The sequence below is a fragment of the Hemiscyllium ocellatum genome, chromosome 2 (assembly GCF_020745735.1).
Source record: "Hemiscyllium ocellatum isolate sHemOce1 chromosome 2, sHemOce1.pat.X.cur, whole genome shotgun sequence".
Taxonomy (NCBI): Eukaryota; Metazoa; Chordata; class Chondrichthyes; order Orectolobiformes; family Hemiscylliidae; genus Hemiscyllium; species Hemiscyllium ocellatum.
In genome coordinates this window covers 106,893,423-106,920,636 of record NC_083402.1, presented here as the reverse complement: position 1 = coordinate 106,920,636, position 27,214 = coordinate 106,893,423, and the positions used below count along the sequence as shown (strand labels likewise).

The window sequence follows — 27,214 nt, the reverse complement described above, 5'->3', positions numbered from 1 at the left end:
CTATCTGAGAAAATAGTCTTTCACTCTACTTTGGACAGGCAGCAAGTGTCTGTAGGCCTGACACCTACATAACTGTTATATGAATGATTCTTTGGTGATTTGCATTTCTTGCATGATGCAACCTCTAGCAGTGTCCAATAATGTTGTTTTCTTTTCAATTAATATTAATTGGGTTGCTTCTAATAATCAACCATTACAAAAGTGCTCATATTTGCATGACTGAAAATAAATTGATCAGAGGTTAATCTCCCAAGATAAGGTGGTTGCAGAGTTTCAACTCTGGTACAAGTCGAATCAGTACTTAATCACTTGATGCTTTTGCATTTTTTTGAGGCTGTTCCTGAAAAGCAAACTGAATTCCATTCTTTCTCCAACTTTGGAAGGAAGAGGAGGGTAAGAAGAAATGCAACTAAACTTTTATTTTGTTCACACAGTTCTTTTGTGTCCACTGCCTGGATTGATGCCCATCTTCAGGCACTGTATGAAAATATTGAAATACACATTCTGCACTTTTATAGCTTTATCAAATTTGCTTTAATTGTGAATTAATTTCCTTTATTTTGAAACAGATACTGTACTCCTCGACACTTAGATTATGAAGATCTTGAACGTAAATACTGGAAAAATTTGACCTTTGTAGCACCAATTTATGGAGCCGATGTCAGTGGCAGCCTTTATGATGAGGTAAATGCTTTGTATGTTGGAAATTAACTGCTCTAACATGACTTGCACTTGTACATGTTACAACTGCAACATCTGTGCCAAAGTGAATTCAATATTCAAAGTTTGGTAGAGGATTTGTAGCTTGGGTGCTCGTTGTTGTGGTTCTGTTCACCGAGCTGGGAGTTTGTGTTGCAAACGTTTCGTCCCCTCTCTAGGTGACATCCTCAGTGCTTGGGAGCCTCCTGTGAAGCGCTTCTGTGATGTTTCCTTCGGCATTTATAGTGGCTTGTCTCTGCTGCTTCCGGTTGTCAGTTGCTGTCCGCTGCAGTGGCCGATATATTGGGTCCAGGTCGATGTGTTTGTTGATAGAATCAGTGGATGAGTGCCATGCCTCTAGGAATTCCCTGGCTGTTCTCAGTTTAGCTTGCCCTAGAATAGTAGTGTTGTCCCAGTCGAATTCAATATTAACCATAGCGCAGCACAAATTTGGCAGTATGTATCCCATAAATTGAATACTTCATGTTTATTTTGGCTAGATAATGGATTCCTACATAAGTAGCCTTTTTATTTCCTTCACTATATAGATCTTGGATCAGAAACATTGAATGAAGCTATTGATAGTTGTTGAGTAGTAATGTTCAGGGGAAAGAAATTCTAGCTTCTAAGGAGTTCCAAGGTTTACCACTCCATCCCCTCCACCCTGTGGCGGAGGTTAGCACTTTGTCATTGTTTGCGAGAGAATCCTATATTTTTGTCTATTACCCAAGCATAGTGCATGACAAATAGCAATCACTAAAATGAAAGCAGAATAATCCAGTGGATAAAGTAAGCAGTGAAACATAAATGTGACGTGCCATTGTGTTTTCTCCCCATACATGAATAGGAAACGGACAGTATATGTCAATGAGTTAAACCTGAGAGTGCATTTTGCAGTAAAGCTGTGATGATGATCTTGGATTTCTGTCCAAGAGAGCCAATGTTTATTGGATGACCAAAAGCTTAATAGACCTGACTGAAATGGTATTAACTTTGTATTCAGTAAAAATATTCTACATTTTGTTCAGTTTGAACAATATAATCAATTATATATTCACATTCTTCATACCTGTCATTCTTTAAATTCAGCTTTCTATAATTAATTCTGGCAAGGCAAAAAAATGATTCGAATGTATGTTAGTTTAGAAATAAAAGTAAGATCAGCTGAGCTTGACATGTGATGTCATCATGAGTGTATCAATAAGGGCTATATACCGAAAGGGTTCAGTTTGGACCACTGTTACAATCAACCAGTTGGTCTCAATTAAAAGACATAGTTGCCACCTGACTTCACGCATGACCTCAACAATGAAAAGTAGATTCGTATTCTTCAGCATCATGCTGCACTTATCAGGGAAATATAGATTAATTGTGATTTTTAAAAAATGTTCTTAAACTGGCATGATACAAAGGAACAGGGGTTTGTCATTTAACCCCTCCAATCTGTTGCTCTCCTGCCATTTGATGAGAATGTAATCGCAGCCTAACTGCAGATAAATTTTAACTAAATATTGCGGATGCTGTAAATCTGAAGTAAGAACAATGATGGTGAAACTCAGGAAATCAAGCAGCATCTGAGGAGAGAGAGCAGCCAAGAAAGAGGAGTCTTTAGATTCTAGATGTGGTCTCTATTTTTGTCTCCACAAATGCTAGCAGACCTGATGATGAGTTTGTTCTACATTTTTTGTTTATATTTGAAATGAATCGCCTTGATTTCATTACATGCAATTACGTTGGTTGAATAAAATTAATCTCTATTTTCTTTGTTAAAATTGATTGTTGGTGAAACAGGATGCACCTTGTCAAAGCTTTGTCACAACAATCAGGATACTGACTGTACGAAAGTCGCCTGTGCTTACGAACATAAAACACATCATTCAACATTAGATATGATTCCGTTATCGGACAGCTTTTGCTATATAATCCTGAAGAATTTCACTCACAAGCAATTTAGTCAGGCTAGTCAGGCACATTCAACAAAATAGGGTTTATTTCTCAGGGCAATGTCTTGAATAATCAAAGCCAACTTGCCTTGCTTAAAATTTAAACTAACTGACAATTAACATTGTCCGCGGCAACACCTCTACCAAGCAGTCTGCTTGTCAACTAATCAGTATACTTCTCTCATACTGTGTTTCCTTTACATCAGCATTCTTTTAAATTGTCTTGATGAATGCTTGGAAGACGTGGGGAACTTCTGGGTAAGGCAAGAAAATAAACAATTGCAGGAGATTTTCTAGTTTTGCATGGATAGGTTAGAATAAAACCAAGCAAAGGTAATCCTAATCATCCAAGTAAAGGTGAAGAGGATTGGAAGACAATGGCCTTAATGGTGCCCAAAGGCAACAGACAAGTCAAGATGCATAAGGATGGCTAGTAGACCATGGTCTTCCATAATATTTCATTTTTGCCTTCAGGTAGGGCTGGTTATATATTGTGATGTGGGTGAAAACCAGACTTTAGAGATTCAAATGTGGGTACTAATTGGGAGAAGACAGCCCTTTAAATGACTTTGGAGAGAAAAGAAGTTGGAGTTTATGCAGTTTGTAAGAACAGAGGTGTCATGGCTAAGTTGTAGATGTAATAAAGTTGTGATTAAGATCTATGACATCTTGAGATATTCTAGAATGTTTATTTGTAATCATTTGACACATTTGCCAGCTGTTGGCTATAAAACAGAAAACAATCAAAACTCAAGCTAGTCTAGTGCAAAACCTTATTTGCCAAATTTCATATATTTATTCCATACAAAAAATGGATGTCAACACTTTAAAAGTTTAAAAACTAAGTAAAATGTTCACATCTTATAACAAATGCAAATACAGCAGACCTGAAAATGCTGCAAGTCAGACAGCATCTGTAGAACAAAGCAAAGAACAAGTTTTAGATCGTGATGAACCAAAGTGTTTGTTTCTACCCTCACCTTTATCTGACTTGTTGAATATTTCTAGTGTTCTCTATTTCTATTAAATCTTGTGATTTATTTTGTGGCAAATATGTCAATTTACTGTTAGTTCATTCTATGACTGAAAATTGTTTCAAACGTATTATTTCATGAGTTATATGTTGCATGAAATTCTCCAACTTTTGCTTTTGGGTAGCAATCAGAAGAAATCAACCTCTGCATTTTGCTTACTAAGACACATTATTCTGTCTTAAAAGCAGCACTTCTTCACAATCTGTCATCTTACTTTCACGTTTCTATTCGCTCAAGATTTCGAATCCTCGACTCATTTACTTGTTTGTAGAGCGACATGCCTTGGCAGATTTTATTGTTGATTCATCTGCGAGTATAAAATTTCAATATAAGATTATACAACAACAGGAAACAATGTAAATATGAAATCAAACTGATCCCTAAGCAGACATAGCACCAAATGCAATTAGAATGTAAGGTGAAAACCTTTCATTCAAAAGTGGTGAGCCTTGTCAAAATGGGCTTTGTACATGTCGGATGTATAGATAAATTGGCATTGCAATAAAACAAATATTTTACAGTGGAAGATTTTGTTGGAAATCCGAAACTAAACTAGTCACACCTGCCTGCTTTTAGTTCACATACCTCCAAATCTCTCTAATTCATGTATTTATCAAAGTATCTTTCAAGTGTTATAATTGTACCCACATCCACCACTTCCTCAGGAAGTTCATTGCACACGCGATCCACCCTCTGTGTAAAAACAAAATGATTCTCATGTCTTCCTAAAATGTCTCTCCTTTCTCCTTAAAACTGCTCCCCCCTAGTCTTGAAATCGCATGATGGCACAGTGGTTAGCACTGCTGCCTCACAGCGCCAGAGACCTGGGTTCAATTCCCACCTCAGGCGACTGTGCAAACTCCACGTAGTCATTCTCCCCGTGTCTGCGTGGGTTTCCTCTGGGTGCTCCGGTTTCCTCCTACGTCCGAAAATGAGCAGGTTAGGTGAATTGGCCATGCTAAATTGCCCATAGTGTTAGGTGAAGGGATAAATGTAAGGTCTGGGTGGGTTACGCTTTGGCGGATCAGTGTGGACTTGTTGGGCTGAAGGGCCTGTTCCCACACTGTAGCTAATCTAATCTAATCTGAATCCTGCATCCTAGGGAAAAGGCAACTACCATTAACACTATGCATACCTCTCATTCATTATTTTATAAATTTCTATAAGGTTGCTTCTCAACCTCCTACGCTCCAGTGAAAAACAGCCTATCCATCATTTCTTTATAACTTAAACCTTCTATACTGGGCAGTATGCTGGTAAATCTCTTCTGGGCCCAGTCCAACTTAATAATATCCTTCCTATAACTGGGCAACCAACACTGGACACAGTATTCCAGAAGTGGCCTCTTCAATGTCCTGTACAACCTCAACATAACATCCCAAATACTATACTCAAAGGATTGAGCAATGAAGGCAAGTGTGCAAAACACCTTTTTAACTGCCCTGTCTATATGTAATACAAACTTTGAATAAATATGTACCTGAACACCTAGATCCCTATGTTTTGCAACACTACCTAAGGCCCTTCCGCTAATTGTATAAATCCTACTTCTGTTTGTTTACCAAAATACATTACCATGCATTTATCCAGATTGAACGCCATTCGTCATTTTGCAGCCCATTGACCCATTTGATCACGATTCCTCTGTAATCTTCGTAAACCTTCTTTACTGTCTACAATGCCAACACTTTTAGCGTTGTCCGCAAATTTACTAACCACGCCTTCTACATTCTCGTCCAAATCATTTATATAAATGACAAACAAAGAAGACCCAGAACTGATACCTGTGGGACACTGCTGGTGACGAGTCTCCAGTTCGCGAAACAACCCTCTACCACCCCTCTCTGTCTACTGCCGTTAAGTTAATTATGTATCCAATTGGCAAGCTCATCCTGTGACATCATTTTACTAATTAGCCTACAATGCGGAATCAATGCAATATAGTAAAATAAAAGGAATATAGATTAATCGAACAAAATAGTTATTTTTAACTTTATTTTTTAAGCCGAGGGTCTTGCCAATATATTAGGTTTACTTTGCCATTCTGATAGCTAATTGAGATCCTGCAGTGTCAGAGCTACTAGCTCAACAAATTGGCTGGCAGCTCCTCAGAGTAGGGCTTCTTTTGCACAAGCCAGTGACTGATGTCACACCATGAGCCTGCTTGACCTGCCTGTGGCATATTTTGGGGATGAGCAGTCCTAGGTGATTCAGACACCACCCAGGTCAACTCTAAGCTGGCTTTCAATTGCAATGGAGCACATGAAACTGGGAGTTTACTAGAGACCGTCAAAAATCTGCATTGTGAAAGGGACAGTAATAATTTGCTTCGCTCAACCCTTTTGGTGTAATTAGACTCCATATTGTAAGGTGCTATCTGGTGATTCTCTGGTCTCTAACTTTTCACAAACCTTCTTTCCTTGAGTATGGATACCACCCTACCCAGCTCTGAAGCAGTCATTTTCTTCTGCTTGGCATACAAAAGGGTACTCTTTTCCATCTCCTTTGATCTGACTGACTCTCAAATATGAATTGGGAGTAAGGCCAGTCCTCTATTGTTTTGTGTGCTCCTGACTTTGAGTAAGTTTCAATTTGGGTTCCTGTCTCCATAATCAATAGATTACATGGGATTTGCTTTTGGTCAGAATTTCCCCAAATTCACATCCTTATTTTAAGTTCAATTAAAAGAGGTGAGTTAAAACATAAACCTTTCCTGAAGTATAGCAGACTTCAAGAAGGTTTTTGACAAAGTATTTCATAGAACATTACAGCACAGTATAGGCCCTTCGGCCCTCGGTGTTTCACCGACCTATGGAACCAAACTGAAGCCTACCTATCCAACACTATTCCATTTTCATCCATATGTTTATCCAATGACCATTTAAAAGCCCTTAAATTTGGCAAGTGTAATACTGTTGCAGTCAGGGCGTTCCACCCCCCTACTACTTTTAGTAAAGAAACTATTGACATCTATCCTATATCTATCACCCATCAATTTAAAGCTATGTCCCCTTGTGCTAGCCATCACCATCTGAGGAAAAAGACTCTCACTGTCCACCCTATCTCACCCTCTAATTATCTTATATGTCTCAATCAAGTCACCTCTCAAACTACTTCTCTCTAACGAAAATAGCCTCAAGTCCTTCAGCCTTTCCTCAAAAGACCATCCCTCCATATCAGGCAAAATCCGAGTAAATCACCTCTGAACCTTTTCCAAAGCTTCCACATCCTTCTATAATGCAATGACCAGAACTGTATGCAATACTCCAAGTGTGGCTGCACCAGAGTTTTGTACAGCTGCAATTTAACCTCGTGCTTCCAAAACTCAATCGCTCTAACACACCATGTGCCTTCTTAACAACCCTATCAACCTGGGTGGCAACTTTTAGGGATCTGTATACAGGGATACCAAGATCTCTCTGCTCATCTACACTGCCAAGAAGCTTATCATTAGCCCAGTATTCTCTATTTCTGTTGCTTCTTCCGAAATGAATCGCCTCTCACTTTTCTGCATGAAACTCCATTTGCCACCTCTCAGCTCAGCTCTGCAGCTGATCTTTTTCCCTCTGTAACCTACAACATCCTTCGGCACTATCCACAACTCCAGTGACCTTGGTGTCATCTGCAAATTTACTAACCCATCCTTCCAAACCCTTATCCAGGTCAGTAATAAAAATGACAAACAGCACTGGACCTAAAACAGACCCTTGTGGTACACCACTAATAACTGAACTCTAGGATGAACATTTCCCATCAACCACTATCCTCTGTCTTCTTTCAGCTAGCTAATTTCTGATCTAAACCACTAAACCTCCCTCAATCCCATGCCTCCGTATTTTGTGCAATAGCCGACCGTGGACAACTTATCAAACACTTTACTGAAATCCATCTATACCACATCAATCGCTTTCCCCTCATCCACCTATTTAGACACCTCAAAGAAGTCAATAAGGTTTGTGAGACACGACCTACCCTTCACAAAACCGTGCTGACTATCCTTAATTCCTAATTACATCAAAGACCAAAAAAACTGTCTCAAGGAACAAGACAGTCAGGTTTAGCTGCGATAAAAGATTGGCTTAGAGTCATAGGTTTATAAAATCATGAGGAGCTTAGATAAAGTAAATAGCAAGGGCATTTCCCCTATGGGGTGGTGAGTTCAAAATGGGGACGTATTTTTATGGTGAGAAGAGAAAAGTTTTAAAAAGGGCATGAGTGGTTCATGGTTGGAATGAACTGCCAGAGCAATTGGTTGGTGCAGGCACAGTTGTAACATTTAAAAGACATTTGCATAAGTACATGAATAAGAAAGTAGGGATATGGGCTAACTGCGGGCGAGTGGGAACATGGTTTGGGGTGGACTAGTTGGACTGTAGGGTCTGTTGCTATACTGTATGACTGTACATCTCTTCGACGCTAGAAAGGATAGAGAGAGATAAATGAATATATAATGATAAAGTTCTAAAATGTTCTGGCGGATTATGTGCTTGGACTTTTGAGGGTGACAGGACACAGTAAGAGAATAATACGTAAGGGAACAAAGTTAAAGTTTTGCTCAAGAAATGCAGGGGAGAGGCAAGCAAGAATTGTTTTACCCAAAGAGAGATAATTACTGGAACCTGCTGCCTGCAAAGATATTGAAAGCAGAGACAATTAATAATCAAGGAAATTGAATGGACATTTTGATGGTAATAATGTTGTAGCTTGAAAGATGGGATTGTTGTACAGTCAGTTCTTCTTTAACACGATGGTTACATTCTTGTGCAACCCCACATTATAGAAAAATCATGGTTTAGAAATAGCGCTTAAAGTATTGGCTCTGTAATGTCATTAGAGCCAACACCCGTTTTAAAAGTTTGCACTGTAGAAACAGCATCCCCAGTTCATCAGTTGCATTACAGTGAATTTGCATTGACGAAACAAATGTTATAACAGAATGACTTGTGCAGAGAATCAGCATGAACTTGTGCTTCCTTCTACATCATATTGACTATATAATTGAACCAAAAAGGTGTCTTTGTTACAACAAAAACATCAAATAGTTTTACTGACATGACAACAGTTGCTCAGCAGAATTCACACTGATGCAATTACTGATTAATAACAGTAATGACAGCTGCATCGTGTAAAGAGGGGATTGTTGAAATCTGCCCAGGAATATCCTGAGCCTGGAAACCAACACAATAGACTAGCTATGCAGATACTCAGATTGGTTGTGAATGAATCTGCTGGCTGCAGGCTTCAGCCAAAAGTTTGGGTCTGTGAGCTCTGTGACAGTGGTGGCCATTATGGAGTTCTGACTGAGTATCAAATGCTATGGTGTAGTAAAGTAGTAATTCCAAGAGGCAGCTGCTGACTTTATAATGTTTTCATTGGTTTAAGGGGCTAGGGTAGGGGCTCTTCTTCGCTGGCCAGATCATGAGTTAAATGTTACCCTGCATTCAGGGTACTGATGGTCAAAAACACACAGGTTCTGGGAAGCAGTGGTGAAACAGTCAATCAGAATATTTTAATATTTCTCTTTGAGACCAAAGACACATCATATAGCGTGGTAGATAGACTGAAAGTAAAGTATGGCATATAAAAACGAATAAGAAAGAAACAATGAATGAGTAAAAATAATTTGTCTGTTAATAATTTATTATAGTGTTACAGCTGCTTATTTTTATGTGGGTTATTATGACAGTGATAAAGCTCCACTGTGAAATTTGAGTAACTATTTTAGTACTGTTTCAGTATTAGTATGTGTTCTGAAAACATCATTAACATTCTGTTCAAGGAAAATGTATGTTCTTAGGACCTGCTTATAGATTAAATCTGATTATATTTTAAATGATTTTTATTAATAATTTTTTGGCTATGGATGACATTACCAGAGCTACATTTGTTGCCCATTTTTTGTTTCTTAGAGAAGATAGTGTTGTACTTGATGAGGCAATGGTCTCGTGGTTAATGTTGGAGACCCAGGTAATGTTCTCCCCTTGATTGACTGATTAGTAAAGTTAGATCACATGGGATTCAGGGAGAGTTTGCCAGGTGGATACAAATTGGCTTGACAGGAGGCAGGGTGGTGGTGGAGGATTGTTTTCAGACTGGAGTTCTATGACCAGTGATGTTGCGCAGGGATCAGTGCTAGGTCCACTGTTTGTCATTTACGTAAATGATTTGGATGAGAATTTAGGAGGCGTGCTTAGTTGTGAATGACACCAAAATTGGTGATATAGTGGACTGTGAAGACGATCATCTAAGATTATGGATAGATCTTGATCAGTTAGGTCAGTCGACTGAGAAATGGTAGAAAGAGTTTGATTTGGATAAATGTGTTGCATTTTGTAAAATGCCTAAAGGCAGAACTTACACAGTTAATGGTAGTCACGTTGCAGCTGTATAAGATGTTGGTTAGGCCACTTTTAGAATATTGCATGCAATTCTGGTCTCCTTCCTATCGGAAGGATGTGTAAAACTAGAAAGAGTTCAGAAAAGATTTATGAGAATGTTGCCAGCATTGAAGGATTTGAACTATAGGGAGAGGTTGAATAGGCTCGGGCTATTTCCCTGGAGACTGACAGGTGACCTTATAGAGGTTTATAAAATCATGAGGGGCATGGATAAGGTAAACAGAGAAGGTCTTTTCCCTGTGGTGGACTTGTCCAGAACTAGAGGGCATAGGTTTAGGGTGAGAGAGGAAAGATATACAAGAGACCTAAGGGGCAACATTTTCACACAGAGGGTGGTGCATATGTGGAATGGGCTGCCAAAGGAAGTCGTGGGAGGCCAGTACAATTGCAACATTTAAAATGCATCTGAATGGATATATGAATAGGAAGGGCTTGAAGGGATAGGGGCCAGGTGCTGACAGATGGGAGTAAATTGGAGTGGGATAACTGGTCGGCATGGACGAGTTGGACCGAAGGGTTTGTTTTCTTGCTGTACATGTCTATGATTCTATGCTCTTTCACATGAGTTCTCACTACTTCAGAAAGTGAATTTTTGAACTTCTAAGTGCCAATTTCTAAAGTTTAAACTCCCTCTCTTTCTCCCTTTCCCTCTCTTCTGCTTTTAATAATAATTTAAACTGTTTCATTTCTGTTGCCTTTTCCTTGTCTTTTGCCTCTAACTCAAGCTGCTTTATGTTCAACTGAATTTTAGCCATCTCTAAAGATTCTGATGGCATTTCCAGGTTTGAGTCTGCCTCGGGCGACTGTCTGCAAGGAGTTTGCACATTCTCCCCATTTCTGCGTGGGTTTCCTCCAGTTGCTTCAGTTTCCTCCCACATTCCAAAAGATGTGCAGGTCAGGTGAATTGGCCATGCTAAATTGCCCAGTGTTAGGTGCATCAGTCAGGGGTACATATAAGGTAGGGGAATGGTCTCGGTGGGCTACTCTTCGGAAGGTTGGTGTGGTCTTGTTGGGCTGAAAGGCCTGTTTCCATACTGTCGGTAATCTGATTTAATCTAAATTGGACAATGAGGAAGTTGTCAAAATTGGGACAAATTATTGAATTACCTTCCAGAGGAAAATCGAAATGACCCATATGGGGCGGCACAGGGGCTCAGTGGTTAGCACTGCTGCCGCACAGCACCAGGGACCCAGGTTCAATTCCAGCCTTGGGTGACCGTATGTGAGGAATTTGCACATTCTCTCCATTTCTGCGTGTGTTTTCCTCCTAAAATCCAAAGATGTGCGGGTTAGGTGAATTGGCCGTGCTAAATTGCCCACAGCTTTCAGGGGTGTATAAGCTAGGTGCATTAGTCAGGGGTAAATGTAGAGTAATAGGGTAGGGGCAATGGGTCTGGGTGGGTTAGTGTTTGGAGGGTTGGTGTGAACTTGTTGAGCGGAATGCCCTATTTCCACACTGTAGGGATTATATGAATCTCTGACCTGAAAGAGTTATTGCTATCAAATGGGGATATATGTGGAAATAAGCTGGGAAGGAGTAATCTAATTATGCATGATGTAGATTTAGGAGATGCTGTTTTGAATAAGCATTCCAATTAGTGTAACCTCTAAAGTTGGCACAAATTCAAAAGGAAAGTTGGCACAGCTTCAAAAGCATGCTCCAAGATGACATACTCAAAGTAAGTTACAGTGACTGTAGCTCACCCATAGTAATGGTGCCAAAACCAGATGATACCCAACTGTTATGTGTGGACTCTCACAAAGTTAATGAAGACTGATGCAAATCTGATTCCACATTTGGAAGACTGTGTTGAAAAGGTGTGACAAGCTACTTATATTACTAAGTTGGACTTGCTCAGAGGATACTGACAGATATCTTTGAAAGAGCAAAGGCAATTTCGGCTTTTGTAACACTGAGTGGATTGTATCAGTTTAAAGTCATGCCATTTGGTATGAAAAATATGCCAGGCACGTTTCGGAGGCTAACCAATCAGGTCATTGCTGGATTACCCAAGTGTGTCATATATATAGATGACCACATGGTGATTTTCAGTCATACATGGAAGGAACATTTGCAACATTTATCAGACACATTCAGTCGACTTCAGAAGACAGGCTTGATGATTAACCTGGCTAAAAGTGAATTTCCCAAAGACCACGTCAACTTCCTTGTTATTGGACATGGACAAATGGCCATACAGGATGCAAAAACAAAGGTAATTGGGAAGTATTCCATATCATTGACAAAAGGATGACTACTACAGTTCCTGGGATTAAATGGATTTTATGGAAAATTCATGCCAAATTTTAATAGTGTGACTGCTCCAATCACTGAATTGCAAAAGACAATTGAGAGGTTGCAGTGGACAGCAGATCATCAGAATCGCTAAAGAAAGGCGAGAGGTTTCAGTGGAGAGCAGATCATCAGAATCGCGAAAGAAAGGTGAGAGATTTCAGTGGACAGCAGATCATCAGAAGGCATTTGACAGCCTGACAGCTGTGTAAATCACTGCCCCAGTATTAGCCACACCTAATTATGCAAAGCTATTCAAGGTGGCTACCGATGCAAATGATATGGGTGTCAATGCTGTGCCCTTGCAGGAAGACAACAAGAAAATAGAAGGACCTATCGGATATTTCTCCAGGAAATTGAACCTTTATCAGCAGGACTATTCGACAGTTGAGAAGGAGATTTGAAGTTTGGTGTTGGTGTTACAACATTTCAATGTTTATGTTATCAGTAACATATCTGAGACAATCATATACACTGACCATAACCCATTGAAGTTTTTGGAGAGGTTTAAAGACAAAACTGCCAGACTGTTTAGATGAATCTTGTTGTTACAGCTATTTAATTTGAAAATTGTGCATGTGGCAGGACAAGAAAAGGTGATTGCTGATGCATTGTTGAGATTTGAATGAGAAATTCGATGACTGGAATAAAGCAGATTTAAACAAAGTGTAGTAGTGCGTGCTTGCATGATTATTGTCGATGTAATGTATATGCGTGCTGTAGAGTACTAACAATTTAAGTGGTTTTAAAATGAAGCCATCTTTGGATATTGAGAGTTCATTTTTTTTAAGAGAGGACGTGTGATGATGCTGCTCCTTTAACAAGGTTATGTTGACCCTGTGTTTTTTCAGACAGGTTGTAAAAGACGTGGAATCCAAAAAAATCTAAGTTTGAAGGGTTTTCGAACCAATTTGACCAAAGCTAACAGATACTGCCTCAGGCAAAAGGCTTTTAAGTTTAAAAAAAACACTTGTACAATGAAAGGGGAGTGGACAGGTCACCCAGCTCTGGCACAGGGCGGCACGCTGGTACAGTGGTTAGCACTGCTGCCTGACAGCACCAGGGTCCCAGGTTTGATTCCAGCCTCGGGTGGAAACTCTTGTGTGGAGTTTGCATATTCTCCCCATGTCTGCGTGGGTTTTCTCCGGGTGCTCCGGTTTCCTCCCACAGTGCAGAGATGTGCAGCTCAGGTGAATTGGCCATGCTACATTGTCCATAGTGCTAGGTGCATTAATCAGAGGGAAATGGGTCTGGGTGGGTTGCTCTTTGGAGGGTCTATGTGGACTGGTTGGGCCGAAGGGCCTGTTTCCACACTGGAGGTATTCTAATCTAATCTTTACTCTGGTTTGATTTGGTTTTCGGCAGTCTGGCTATACATTGAGTCAGTGTTGTGAAGCTGCTGGACCCAGAGAAGCAGGTCCAGGTCGATCCTCCTCTCTCTGACTTCTCTCCTGTAAGACCCTGTGTTTTGATTTTACCTTTTGTGCCAAGGGGATTTTATGTGGATTATTGCAACTATTGGAACAGCATTACTAAGGTAGGATGATCTGTTGGGTTTTTGGAGAGGTTATTCGGTATTTTGTTCTCTTGTGTTTGTGTTTCATTCAGTAGTCTTGTACATAAATTCTGTTTTGTTTAAAACTAAATGTTTTGACCAACTGCTTCCCTCCTGGAATATCTGTGATACACCTGCTTAAAACAACAAGCAATGTTAGAGTCTGGGCTACTTTCTTGAAATGTTTTGATGGGGTATGGCCTGATCCATAACAATAGTTCTTTTCAAGTTGCGTTATAGGTAGGCAGGGTGATGATGAAGATGTTTAGCAGGCTTGCATTAATTGCTCAGTTCATTGAATATGCAAGTTGAGAGTGTGCTGTTGGAAAAGCACAGCAGGTCAGCCAGCATCCAAGGATCAGGAGAATTGACGTTTCGAGCAAGAGCCCTTCAGAAATGAGCAATGTTACCTGACCTGCTGGGCATTTCCAGCGCCACACATTTACTCTGATCTCCAGCATCTGCAGTCTTCATTTTCTTCTCACTGAATATAGGAGTTGGGACGTCATGTTGAGGTTGTTCAGCATCTTCATGAGGCCATTTTTGGAGTACGGTGTATGGTTCTGATCTCCCTGCTACAGAAAAGAGATTATTAAATTGGGGAGGATTCAGAAACGTTTTACCAGGATGTTGCTGGGACTGGAGGATTTTACTTATCAGGAGAGGCTGAATAGTGTGGGACCTTTTTCCATGGAGTGTAGGAGATTGAAGGGTAACCTTCTAGAGGTTTATAACATCATGGGGACAAGTATAAGGCAAACATCACAGATCTTCCCCTTAGAGTGGGGGATTCAAAACTAGGGGTCATATTTTTAAGGTGAGAGGAGAAAGACTTTAAAAGGGACCCGTGGGGCAACATTCTTAACACAGTGTGATTCTTATGTGAAATGAACTGCCAGAGGAAGTGATAGGTGCAAGTACAGTTTCAACATTTCAAAAACATTTGGATAGATCCATGAATAGAAAGGATATGAGCCAAACGTGGCAAGTGAGACACGTTTCGTTTGGGACACTTAGAGTCATAGAGATATACAGCATGGAAACAGAACCTTCAGTTCAGCTTTTCCATGCTGACCAGACTTTCTGTATAAATCTAGTCCCATTTGCTAGCATTTGGCCCATATCCCTCTAAATCCTTCCTATTCCTATACCCATCCAGATGTCTTTTAAATGTTGTAAATATACCAGTCTTTGCCACTTCCTCTGGCAGTTCATTGCGTACACGCACCACCCTTTGCATGAAACCGTTGCCCCTTAGGCCCCTTTTATATCTTTTCCAAGTCTCCTTAAACCTTCTAACTTTGGATTCCCTTACCCCGGGGAAAAGATCTAGCCTATTTACCCTATCCTTGTACCGCATGATTTTATAAACTTTTATAAGGTCACCTCTCAGCCACTGACACTTTAGGGAAAATAGCCTCAGCCTATTCATCCTCTCCCTAAAGCTCAAACCCTCCAACCCTGGCAACGTACTCATAAATATTTTCTAAATCTTTTCAAGTTTTACAAAATTCTTCTGATAGGAAGGAGACCAGAATTGCATGCAATATTCCAAAACTGTCCTCACCAATGTCCTGTACAGCCACAACATGACTTGGTAAGTGCCAATTGACGTCCCAAATTTTTCACAAAGCATGAAAAATTTCACTGATTTTCTAAACATAGCAAAACATTCAAGCTGGGTTTTAGTGACCCCATCCTGACTAGCATCAAACCAGCAGAGCATAAGCTTTTTAAATTATTTAGATTCTGACAGTGGCTTCGATTTTCTTGACCCCAACTGCATGAAACAGTTATACTATCCATATGATTACTTCACAATTTAATTCTTTTCCAGGATGTCGATGAGTGGAATATCAGTCGTTTGAATACTATTTTGGATGTGGTAGCAGAAGAAAGCGGCATAGCTATTGAAGGTGTAAATACACCATATTTGTACTTTGGCATGTGGAAAACAACATTTGCATGGCATACTGAAGATATGGATCTGTACAGCATTAACTATCTGCATTTTGGAGAGCCAAAATCTTGGTATGTATAACAGCATTTGTTTTATTTTTTGTTACATTTGTTGAAGTCCTGGCAAAGATCATGTTTTTGTTTTGTGATAGATCATTATATTGAGGAGAAATAATGTTCCCTTAATTCTCCGATGTCCTGCTTACTAGTTATAAGAACTTGAGCTATTAGAGCAAGAGAAGACTTGTACTGCTCTTCGAACCTGATCTATTCTGTATGAAAAGCTAATTTTGGGCTTCATCTCTACTCTTCTGCCTGCTCCTGATATCCCTTGACTCCCTGAGAGATGGAAAATTGTCTATCTCAGCCTTCAGTATAGTCAGCTTTGACGTTCTGCGACCCTCTGGGTTAGAAAATTCTAAATATTTGCAACACGTCCAGTGAAGAAATTTCTCCTTACTTCAGTCCAAAATGACCATCTTATCCTGAAACTGTGCCCCCAGCAGAAACACAGTTCTACTGTGTTAAGTCTTTACATCATCTTGAAAATGATACAATCACCTCTCAATCTTCAAAACTCCAGATTATACACATTCAATTCACTCAGCCTCATATCATGGGACAGTTCTTTCATTCTGTGGGCAAATTTAGTGAATCTTTCCTGTGTCAATTCCAATGCAACTTTCTTAAATATGGTGTATCATATTCAAGATATGGTATTGCCAAAACCTTGTACGATTTATTTTCCTAATTGTTTGCTTAACTTGCATGTTAACTTTTTCGTATTTTTTGTGCAAGTACTTGCAGATCCCTCTGAACACCATCACTTATAAGCTTTATACATATTTTTTGAAAAATTTGCTTTTCTATTCTTATGACCAAAATGAATAACCTGAAACTTTTCCATCAATTGTTCCTCATCTGTCTCTTTGTTTGCCCACTCAACCTTTCCGTTTGCAGGTTCATTTGTATCCTTATAATAGTTTGCATTCGCGTGTAACATCAACAAACTTGTATACGTTATTTTCTCTGCCTTAGTCTTTGTCATTTATATAGATTGTACATTGTTTAGGCCTCAGCATTTATCCTTGTGGCATTTCACTTGTTACAGCCTGTTGTTATGGACCAGACCAAACCCTCTCAAAATATTTTAAGAGGATAGCACAGACCCTAATTTTCCTTATTTTAAAGGCAAATGCCAGGCATTGCTTTCCAAATATAATTCAATTGGTCAAACTACCAGTCTTGAAACAAAACACACTTTATTCATACACTATAGTTAAAATACAACAAAAGAAAAAAGAACTTGGAATAACAACTCTACTGGAAAGCTTACCAGAATAATAGATTATTTAACTACTAAACTAATTGTTCCAATATAGTAACATCCCATAAACACATATTTGGCGAAGGCAAATTTAGTATACAAGATTCTCATATACAGTTCTCCAGTCCAAGAGGGGAAAAAAAATCAAGAAAACTGAGAGACTATCAGGGAGAGAGATTTTGCAGCTTCTAAACCCAGCTTCAAGGCCCCAGCAACTGCTACTACACATCCTGGTTCTGCGACCCCACCCATTTGGCTGTTTCTATTAATCCAATTTTAAAATAAACCCCCTAGGCCTCTCAAGCTATTTATTTTATGGGATCCGAGTAGTCCAATTTGCACCTCTGTCTCAACCTTTCTTCATAAAAAATGCTGGGACAGAATACACCTCTTAAAGATACTGAATCGTCATACTATCAATTTGAAAATGCTTCATTTATCCCAACTCTCTGCTACTCATTTACATGTCCTTTCTCTTTGCTAACATATCATCTTTGCTAATGTACCACTTCTGCATGTGCCCTTATTTTGTGTCTTAACCTGCCTGAGTGGCACCTTATCAATTGTCTTTTAGGAATCCCAAGTATACAGCACCTGCTGGATTCTCTTTATCCTGTCAGTTACAGTTTCAAAATCTCGAACAAATTTATCAACTAGAGTGGCTCTTTCATTAAAACAGATTTGACTTATTCTAATCACTTTCTTCAGAACATTGTAAACACTGCCTTATTAAAAGGTTCCAGCACTTTGCAGATGACTGTTGTCAAGCCAACTGGCCTGTATTTCCCTGTTTTCCCTTCCTTTCTTGAATATAGGTGTAACATTTAATAACTTGCAATCTGCTCAGACTGTCCCAGAGGGAATTTTGGAGAATCATAGTTAATACATGTGCTATATCTCAGCAGCTATATTTTTTGTCGTTTAGAACCTCTAATGTAGACCACACCTTGAAATAAGTTTGTGATTATTATACTGACACCTGAGTGCTGTTTCTCTTCTGATTTTTGGTTTGATCACTTTGCTGCTGGTAGGATTCAACTGACCGTAATGGACAGAGGAGACCCGATAATGCATTTGCACCATTTCAGGAATGGTATTGTGCTCTTACTGAAAGCTAGATGATTAGTTTTTGGGGTATTTATGTGTACATGTGTGTGAGAGTGAGCATGCACGTACAAAATTAATACTAGATTGTGCACTTTAAATACTTGCCTTAAAATATTCTCAGAAGCCAATTGATGACTGTTCATAACTCTGACATTCTTTGCTTTGAAACAACAAATGAAGAACAGTATTCTGCACCTAATTTGAAGCAGACCACAGAATTTTCCATGTAACAGTATATTAGAATGTAAAAGTAATAACTTTTGTGACACTGGTTTTGATTTTTGTTGAGATGGACAAGTGTCTGGAACTTAGTTCAAGCGATTTATTCTATTTTGTTTGAAATTGTATCCAAGAAATGAACTAGATGGTCTAGTTTATGGGATAGTTTGTTCAGTAATTTCACATCCCACGTTTTAAGGGAGCTTTAAATGAAACACGGGCTGTGAAATTACTGAACAAATTATACCATAAACCTGACAATCTGTTTTTTATAATTTAATTTGATACAACTGAAGGTTGCAGAATTCTGTAATGGTATATTTGTTTCATTTGCAGTGCCAGTTTGTTTACAAAAGAGATGAGTGAGTTACTTTGTGACCTATTGAAAGGTTGTGAAGATGTGTACCAGAAGAGTGCTCATGATGTTTGACAGTTGCCACAGATATAGAGAAGTGAGGAAAGTAGCAGGTGCAGTGTGCAAGTAGGAAGAAAGAGTTTTGGTAAAGATTGAAAAAAAAAGAAAATACTTGAGATTTCTTTAGTAACTTTGCAATTGCAGGATGTTTGAATGCTTAACGGTCAATTATCGATTTTTTTGAAGTGTGGTCACAGTAGCAGTGCAGGAAATGCAGCAATTGAATTTGTGCACAAGGCCTCACAACTGCAATTAAACAAAAGATCAGTAATACAGTCATAGTCATACAACATGGAAGCAGACTCTTTGGTCCGACTAGTTCATGCCAACCATAATTCCTAAATTGAAGTAGTCCCATCTAAGTTGTGGTTGGTCCATGTTCCTCAAACCTTTTTGATTCATGTACTTCTCCAAATCTTTTCTAAAATGTTCTAATTGTATCAGCATCTACCACTTCCCCAGGCAGTTCATTCCACACGTGAATCACTTTGTGTAAAAATGTGGCCCCCCATGTTGTTTTTAAAACTTTCTACTCTCATCTTAAAACTATGCTCCAAGTTTTGAACTCTCCGCAGGGAAAGACCTTTGCTATACACCTTACGTATGCCCCTCATGATTTTGTAAACCTCTATAAGGTTAACAGTCAACTTCCTACGCTCTAGTAAAAAAGAAAATCTAGCCTAACTGGCCTATTTTTATAACTCAAAAGTTCCATTCCTGGTAAATCTTTTCTGAACTATCTCCAATTTAATAATATTCTTCTTGTAGCCGGGTAACCAGAACTGCATACATTACCCCAGAAGAGGCCCCACCGTCTTGTGCAACCTCAACAGGATGTCTCAAGTCCTGTACTTAATAATCTGACCAATGAAGGCAAATGTGCTCAATCATTTGTAACCATCCTGTCTACCTATGATGCAACTTCTAAAGAAGTATGTACTTGAATCCCTCGTTTCTGTTCTCTAACACTACCCATTAATTGTATGAGTCCTGTCCTTGTTTCTTGCACTAAAATGCAATACCTTGCATTTATCCAAATTAAACTCCATCTGCCAATCCTTAACCCATTGGCCCAAGTGATCAAGATCCCTTTGTAATCTTAGATAAGTTTCTTCACTGTAGTGTACCTCCAATTTTGGTGTCATCCACAAACTAAATAATCATACCTCATAAGTTCTCATCGATGTGGCTTGTATAAATGACAAACAAAAGTGGACCCAGTGTCCATCTTTGTGGAACATCACTGGTCACAGGTCTCCACCACTATCCTCTGTCTCCTAACATCAAACCAATTTTGTAACCAATTGACAAGCTCTCCCTGAGTCTCATGTGACCTAACTTTACTAATTAGTCTGCCATTTGGAACCTTGTTAAAGGCCTCACTAAAGTCCATAGAAACAATGTCTACTGCTCTGACCTCATTAATCTTTTTGGTTACTTCCTCAAAAAACTCAATCAAGTTTGTGAGACATGATTTCTCTTGTACAAAACCACGTGGACTATCCCTAATCAGTCTTTGACCCTCCAAATGCATGTAAATTGTATTTTTCAGAATCACCTCCGACAACAGTTTTAGTTATTGGCTGAGGTATCAGTGTTTTCCAGAGTTCTGGGGAAAATTTGCCTTGATATTAGCTGTGTCATAGAATTTTGCGTTCTTTAAAGACTAATTTTTCTGTTATGTTTTACTAAATCTCCAAGTTTTTTTTTGTGTTTTCTCAAGATCTGTTTCTTGATTAAACCTTCTTAACTTGGGGCCTATGTTTTATAATTTATCTGAGAGCAGTGTTTTTAGAATTGTACGACTAGATGATTAAGTTGCAACAATGGCCTTTAGTAGAGTGATGTTCTTTTCCTGTCAAATGTGAGAGATGAGGGATAATTTCAATATTACTGATGATAGTGTTTGCAGGGACTGTGTTTGGTTGTGAATCCTATGAGATCTTCTGGTCAGGTTGGAGCAGCAGTTAGAGCAAATGAGGAAGTTACAGGAGCCAGGGTGGTGATGGAAGACAGTTTCAGGAAGCAATAAAAACTGCAGGTACAGTCAGATTGATGGGTTACTTCTAAAAGAAGGAGAGGTAGCAGGTATATTCGGAGTCTATTGTGGCTATCCCCACCTCAAACAAATATGTTGTTTTGGAAAATGTAGGGGCTGATTGGCTCTCAGGGGAATGTAGCACTAACAGCTAGATTTCTGGTACTGAGACTAGCGCTAATTAACAAGGGGTATGTCAGGTTCCAAGTCATTGATTGATTATGATAGGGGACTCTGTAGTCAGAGGCACAGGCAGATGTTTTTGTGGTTGATAACGAGGGCATCAGAATAGTGTATTGTCTGTCTGGTGCCATGGTCAGGTTTGTCTCCAAGAGGGTGTAGGATATTCTCAAAGGAAGGAATGACCTCCTGCTGGTCACTCTATACATTGGAACCAATGATATAGGAAGAGCAAAGTTCTGAGGAGAGAATATAGGAAATTAGGCAGGAAATTAGAAAGCCAGTTCTCAAGGTGAGTAATATCCGATTACTCCCAGTGTTACGCCAGTGAGATAAGGAATAATAGGATAGAGTATATGAATGTGTGGCTGAGTAGCTGGTGTAGGAGAGAAGGATTCACAGTTTTGGATCATATAGAATCTCTTCTGGAGTAGCAGTAACCTGTTTGGGAGAGGTCATACCACAGAAACAGATAAGTGTATAATATTAAGTATAGCCTTGCTGTAAATCTACAATAGTGACGACAGTGGGTTCTTTCGTGATTATATGTTTTATTGATTAAATTTTAAAAGTATAAACCATAAGTATTAAGTTAGCCTGGAGCAGTGTTTTGTAGAGCAATAGGATGGTGCTATTTTCTGGGTCTGTAGATGGAAGGAGCAAAAATGGCCTTTAGTAGAATGATATGCTCTTTTTGTTGGATGTGGGAGTTTCAAGAGAGTTTACTTGTTACTGAGGATTCTATCTGCAATAAATATCATTGGTTGCAAATCCTGTCTGGCCGAATGGATCGGTTGGAGCAACAGTTCCAGGCAATCATGAATTTATAAGAGCAAGAGGGTATGATGGATTACAGTGATAGGAAGGGAGAAAAGCAACAGATACAGTCAGGTAAATAGGTTAACAGCAGGAAAAGTAGGAGAGATAGTCATGTAAAGCAGGAGTTTAGATTAGAGTGGTGCTGGAAAAGCACAGCAGTACAGGCAGCATCCGAGGAGCAGTAAAATCGACGTTTCAGGCAAAAACCTTTCGTCAGGAATACAGGCAGAGTGCCTGAAGGGTGGAGAGATGAATGAGAGGAGGGTGGGGGTGGGGAGAAAGTAACGTAGAGTACAATAGGTGAGTGGGGGAGGGGATGAAGGTGATAGGTCAGGGAGGAGGGTGGAGTGGATAGGTGGAAAGGAAGACAGGTCATGGGGACAGTGCTGAGCTGGGTTGAGGTGGGGGAAGGGGAAATGAGGAAACCGGTGAAGTCCACCTTGATGCCCTGGAGTTGAAGCGTTCCAAGGCGGAAGATAAGGCATTCTTCCTCCAGGCGTCGGGTGGTGAGGGAGCAGTGGTGAAGGAGGCCTAGGACCTCCATGTCCTCGGCTGAGTGGGAGGGGGAGTTGAAATGTTGGGCCACAGGGCGCTGTGGTTGATTGGTGCGGGAGTCCCAGAGATGTTCCCTAAAGCGCTCTGCTAGGAGGTGTCCGGTCTCGCCAATGTCGAGGAGACCACATCAGGAGCAATGGATACAATAAATGATATTGGTGGATGTGCAGGTAAAACTTTGATGGATGTGGAAGGCTCTTTTGGGGCCTTGGATGGAGGTGAGGGAGAGGTGTGGGCACGGGTTTTGCAATTCCTGTGGTGGCAGGGGAAGGTGCCAAGATGGGAGCGTGGGTTGTAGGGGGGGTGTGAAACTGACCACGTAGTCATGAAGGGAACGGTCTTTTCGGAAGGCAGAAAGGGGTGGGGAAGGAAATAGATCCCTGGTGGTGGAGTCCATTTGGAGGTGGCGGAAATGCCAGCAGATGATTTGGTTTATGCGAAGGTTGGTAGAGTGGAAGGTGAGCACCAGGGGCGTTCTGTCCTTGGTGCGGTTGGAGGGGTGGGGTCTGAGGGTGGAGGTACGGGATGTGGACGAGATGCGTTGGAGGGCATCTTTAACCACATGGGAAGGGAAATTGTGGTCTCGATGCTACTTTCTCCCCACCCCCACCCTCCTCTCATTTTTCTCTCCATCCTTCAGGCACTCTGCCTGTATTCCTGATGAAGGGCTTTTGCCTGAAACGTCAATTTTACTGCTTCTCGGATGCTGCCTGAACTGCTGTGCTCTTGTATGTAATAAGGGTTATGTTGGGTTCCAAGAAATTGATTGTGTTCGGGGACAGTCTAACCAGAGACACAGACAGACATTCTGCGGCCAGCAGCGAAAAATCAGAATGGTGTGTTGCCTTCCTGGTGCCAGGAACAAGGATGTTTCAGAGACAGTGCAGAATGTTCTGAAAGGGGAGAGAGACCAGCCCGGAGGTCATTGTACACATTGGAACCAGTGACACTAGAAGGGAAAAGGATGAGATTCTGAAGGGAGAAAATAGAAAGTTTGGCAGAAACTTAAAAAGGAGGTCCTTGCGGGTAGTAATATCTGGATTACTCCCAATGCTATGAGCTTGTGAGAGTAGAAATAGGAGGATAGAGCAGATGACTGCATGGCTGAGGAGCTGGTGTATGGGAGAAAGATTCACGTTTTTGGGTCATTGGAATCTTTTCTGGAGTAGACGTGACCTGTACAAGAAGGATGAATTGCACCTGAATTGGAAGGGGACTAATATACTGTCAGGGAGATTTGCTACAGCTGCTCGGGATGATTTAAATTATTAAGGTTGGGGCTGGAACCCAGGGAGCTAGTGAGGAAAGAGATCAATCTGAGACTGGTACAGTTGAGAAAAGAAGCAAGTCAAATAGCCAGGGCAGGCAGGGACAAAGCAGAGAACAAGATAGGACTGATACATTGAATTGCATTTATTTCAATGCAAGAGACCCAACAGGGAAGGCAGATGAACTCAGGGCATGGTTAGGAACATGGGACTGCGATATCATAGCAATTACAGAGACATGGCTCAGGGATGGGCAGGACTTGCAGCTTGATGATCCAGGATACAAATGCTGCAGGAAGGATAGAAAGGGAGGTAAGAGAGGAGGGGGATTGGCATTTTTGATAAGTACAGCTGTAATACTATCCTTTATGGAGGATATTCCCAAAAATACATGCAGGGAACATTTTTAGGTGGAACTGAGAAGTAAGAAAGGGATGACCACCTTTTTGGAATTGCATTATAGACCCCCTAATAGTCAGCAGGAAATTGGGAATCAAATTTGTAAGGAGGTTTCAGTTATCTGTAAGTCTAGTAGGGGATTTTAACTTGCCTAACGTAGACTGGGGACTGCCATAGTGTTAAGGGTTTAGATGGAGAAGAACTTGTGAAGGATGTACAGGAAAATATTCTGATTCAGTTTGTACCTACTAGAGAAGGTGCAAACCTTGACCTACTCTTGGGAAATAAGTCAGGGCAGGTAACTGAGGGAGCATTTTGGAGCCAGCACCATAATTCTATTTGTTTTAAAATAGTGATAGAAAAAGATAGACCAGATCTAAAAGTTGAAGTTCTAAATTGGAGGAAGGCTAATTTTGATGGTATTAGGCAAGCACTTTCAGAAACTGATTGAGGGCAGATGTTTGCAGGTAAAGGGATAGCTGGAAAATGGGAAGCCTTCAGAAATGAGATAACGACAGTCCAGAGACTCTATATTCCTGTTAGGGTGAAAGGAAAGGCTGGTAAGTGTAGGGAATGCTGGACATCTAGAGAAATTGAGGGTTTGGTTAAGAAAAAGTAGGAAACATATGTCAGGTATAGACCGGATAGATCAAGTGAATCCTGAGAAGAATATAAAGACAATAGGAGTATACTTAAGAGGGAAATCAGGAGGGCAAAAAGAGGACATGAGATAGCTTTGGCAAAGAGGGTTAAGGAAAATCGAAAGGGTTTTTACAAATCCATTAAGGACATAAGGGTAACTAGAGAGAGAAAATAGGGCCCCTCAAAGATCATATCAGGCAGCATCCGAGGAGCAGGAGAATTGACGTTTTGGGGCAAAAGCCCTTCATCAGGAAATGATGAAGGGCTTTTGCCCAAAATGTCAATTTGCCTGTTTCTTGGATGCTGCTTGATCAGATTTGCTTTTCCAGCACCACACTCTCTCCTCTAATCTCCAGCATCTGCAATCCTCACTTTCACCCCCTCGAAGATCAGCAAGGCCACCTTTGTGTGGAACCACAGGAGATGGAGGAGATACTAAACGAGTATTTTGCATCAGTGTTTACTGAGGAGAAGGACATGGGTGATATAGAATGTAGGGAAATAGGTGGTGACATCTTGAAAAATGTCCATATTACAGAGAAGGAAGTGCTGGATGTCTTGAAACGCATGAAGGTGGATAAATCCCCAGGACCTGATCAGGTGTCCATGTACACAGATCTCTGAAAGTTGCCACCCAGGTAAATAGTGCTGTGAGGAAGGCATATGGTGGACTAGGCTTTATTGGTAGAGGAATTGAGTTCCGGAGTCCTGAGGTCATGTTGCAACTGTATAAGACTCTGGTGCGGCCTCATCTGGAGTATTGTGTGCAGTTTTGGTCGCCATACTATAGGAAGGATGTGGAGGCATTGGAACGAGTGCAGAGGAGGTTTATCAGGATGTTGCCTGGAATGGTAGGAAAATCTTATGAGGAAAGGCTGAGGCACTTGGGGCTGTTCTCATTGGAGAAGAGAAGGTTTAGGGGAGATTTGATAGAGGTGTATAAGATGATTAGGGGTTTAGATAGGGTCGACACTGAGAACCTTTTACCGCTAATGGAGTCAGGTGTTACTAGGGGACACAGCTTTAAATTAAGGGGTGGTAGGTATAGGACAGATGTTAGGGGTAGATTCTTTACACAGCGGGTTGTGAGTTCATGGAATGCCCTGCCAGTAGCAGTGGTGAACTCTCCTTCTTTATGGTCATTTAAGCGGGCATTGGATAGGCATTTGGAAGTTATTGGGCTAGTGTAGGTTAGGTAGGATTCGGTCGACGCAACATCGAGGGCCGAAGGGCCTGTACTGCGCTGTATCTTTCTATGTTCTATGTTCTATAGGTGTACCCGAGAACTTGATGTGATAGGGAAGTTATGGAAGTGATTGCTGGGCCCCTTGCTGAGATATTTGTATAATCGATAGTCATAGTCGAGGTACCGGAAGACTGGAGGTTGGCTAACATGGTACTGTTATTTAAGAATGGTGGTATGGATAAGCCAGGGAACTATAGACCAGTGAGCCTGACGTTGATGGTAGGCAAGCTGTTGGAGGGAATCCTGAGGGACAGGATTTACATATATTTGGAAAGGCAAAGACTGATTAGAGATAGTCAACATGGCTTTGTGCGTGGGAAATCATGTCTGACGAACTTAATTGTGTTTTCTGAAGAAGTAACAAAGAGGATTGATGAGGGCCGAGCAGTGGACATGATCTATATGGACTTCAGTAAGGCATTTAACAAGGTTCCCCATGGGAGGCTGGTTAGCAAGATTAGATCTCATGGAATACAGGGAGAACTAGCCATTTGGATACAGAACTGGTTTGAAAAAAGACAGAGGGTGGTGGCGGAGGGTTGTTTTTCAGACTGGAGACTTATCAGTGGAGTGCCACAAGGATCAGTGCTGGGTCGACTACCTTTCGTCATTGATATAAATGATTTGGATGTGAACGTACAAGGTATAATTAGTAAGTTTGCAGATGACACCAAAATTGGAGGCATCGTGGACAGCGAAGAAGGTTACTTCAGATTACAACGGGATCTTGATCAGATGGGCCAGTGAGTTGAGGGTTGGCAGGTGGAGTTTAATTTAGATAAATGTGAGGTGCTGCATTTTGGGAAAGCAAATCTTAGCAGGATTTATACACTTAATAGCCAGGTCCTGGGGAGTGTTGCTGAACAAAGAGACCTTGGAGTGTAGGTTCATAGTTCCTTGAATATAAAGTCACAGGTAGTTAGGATAGTGCAAATGACATTTGGTATGCTTTCTTTCATTGGTCAGAGTATTGAGTACAGGAGTTGGAAGGTCATGTTGCAGCTGTATAGGATGCTGGTTTGGCCACTTTTGGAATATAATGTGCAGTTCTGGTCTCCTGAGCTGAAAAATGTGTTGCTGGAAAAGCGCAGCACGGCAGGCAGCATCCAAGGAGCAGG

The 27,214-nt window shown here is 40.5% G+C and overlaps 1 protein-coding gene across 2 annotated transcripts in view; it reads left to right on the top strand.

The window, feature by feature from the left end:
• Window positions 1-27,214, top strand: part of LOC132824466 (lysine-specific demethylase 4C-like) — a 436,488-nt gene that overhangs the window by 60,799 nt on the left and 348,475 nt on the right. Inside the window, exons 4-6 of one of the 2 annotated variants that reach the window (XM_060839010.1) lie at window positions 435-479; window positions 570-684; window positions 15,760-15,953. In XM_060839010.1, coding sequence (XP_060694993.1) covers window positions 435-479; window positions 570-684; window positions 15,760-15,953 — 354 coding nt within the window. The remainder of the gene's footprint in view (window positions 1-434; window positions 480-569; window positions 685-15,759; window positions 15,954-27,214) is intronic. The other variant, XM_060839018.1, reaches the window with a different exon arrangement.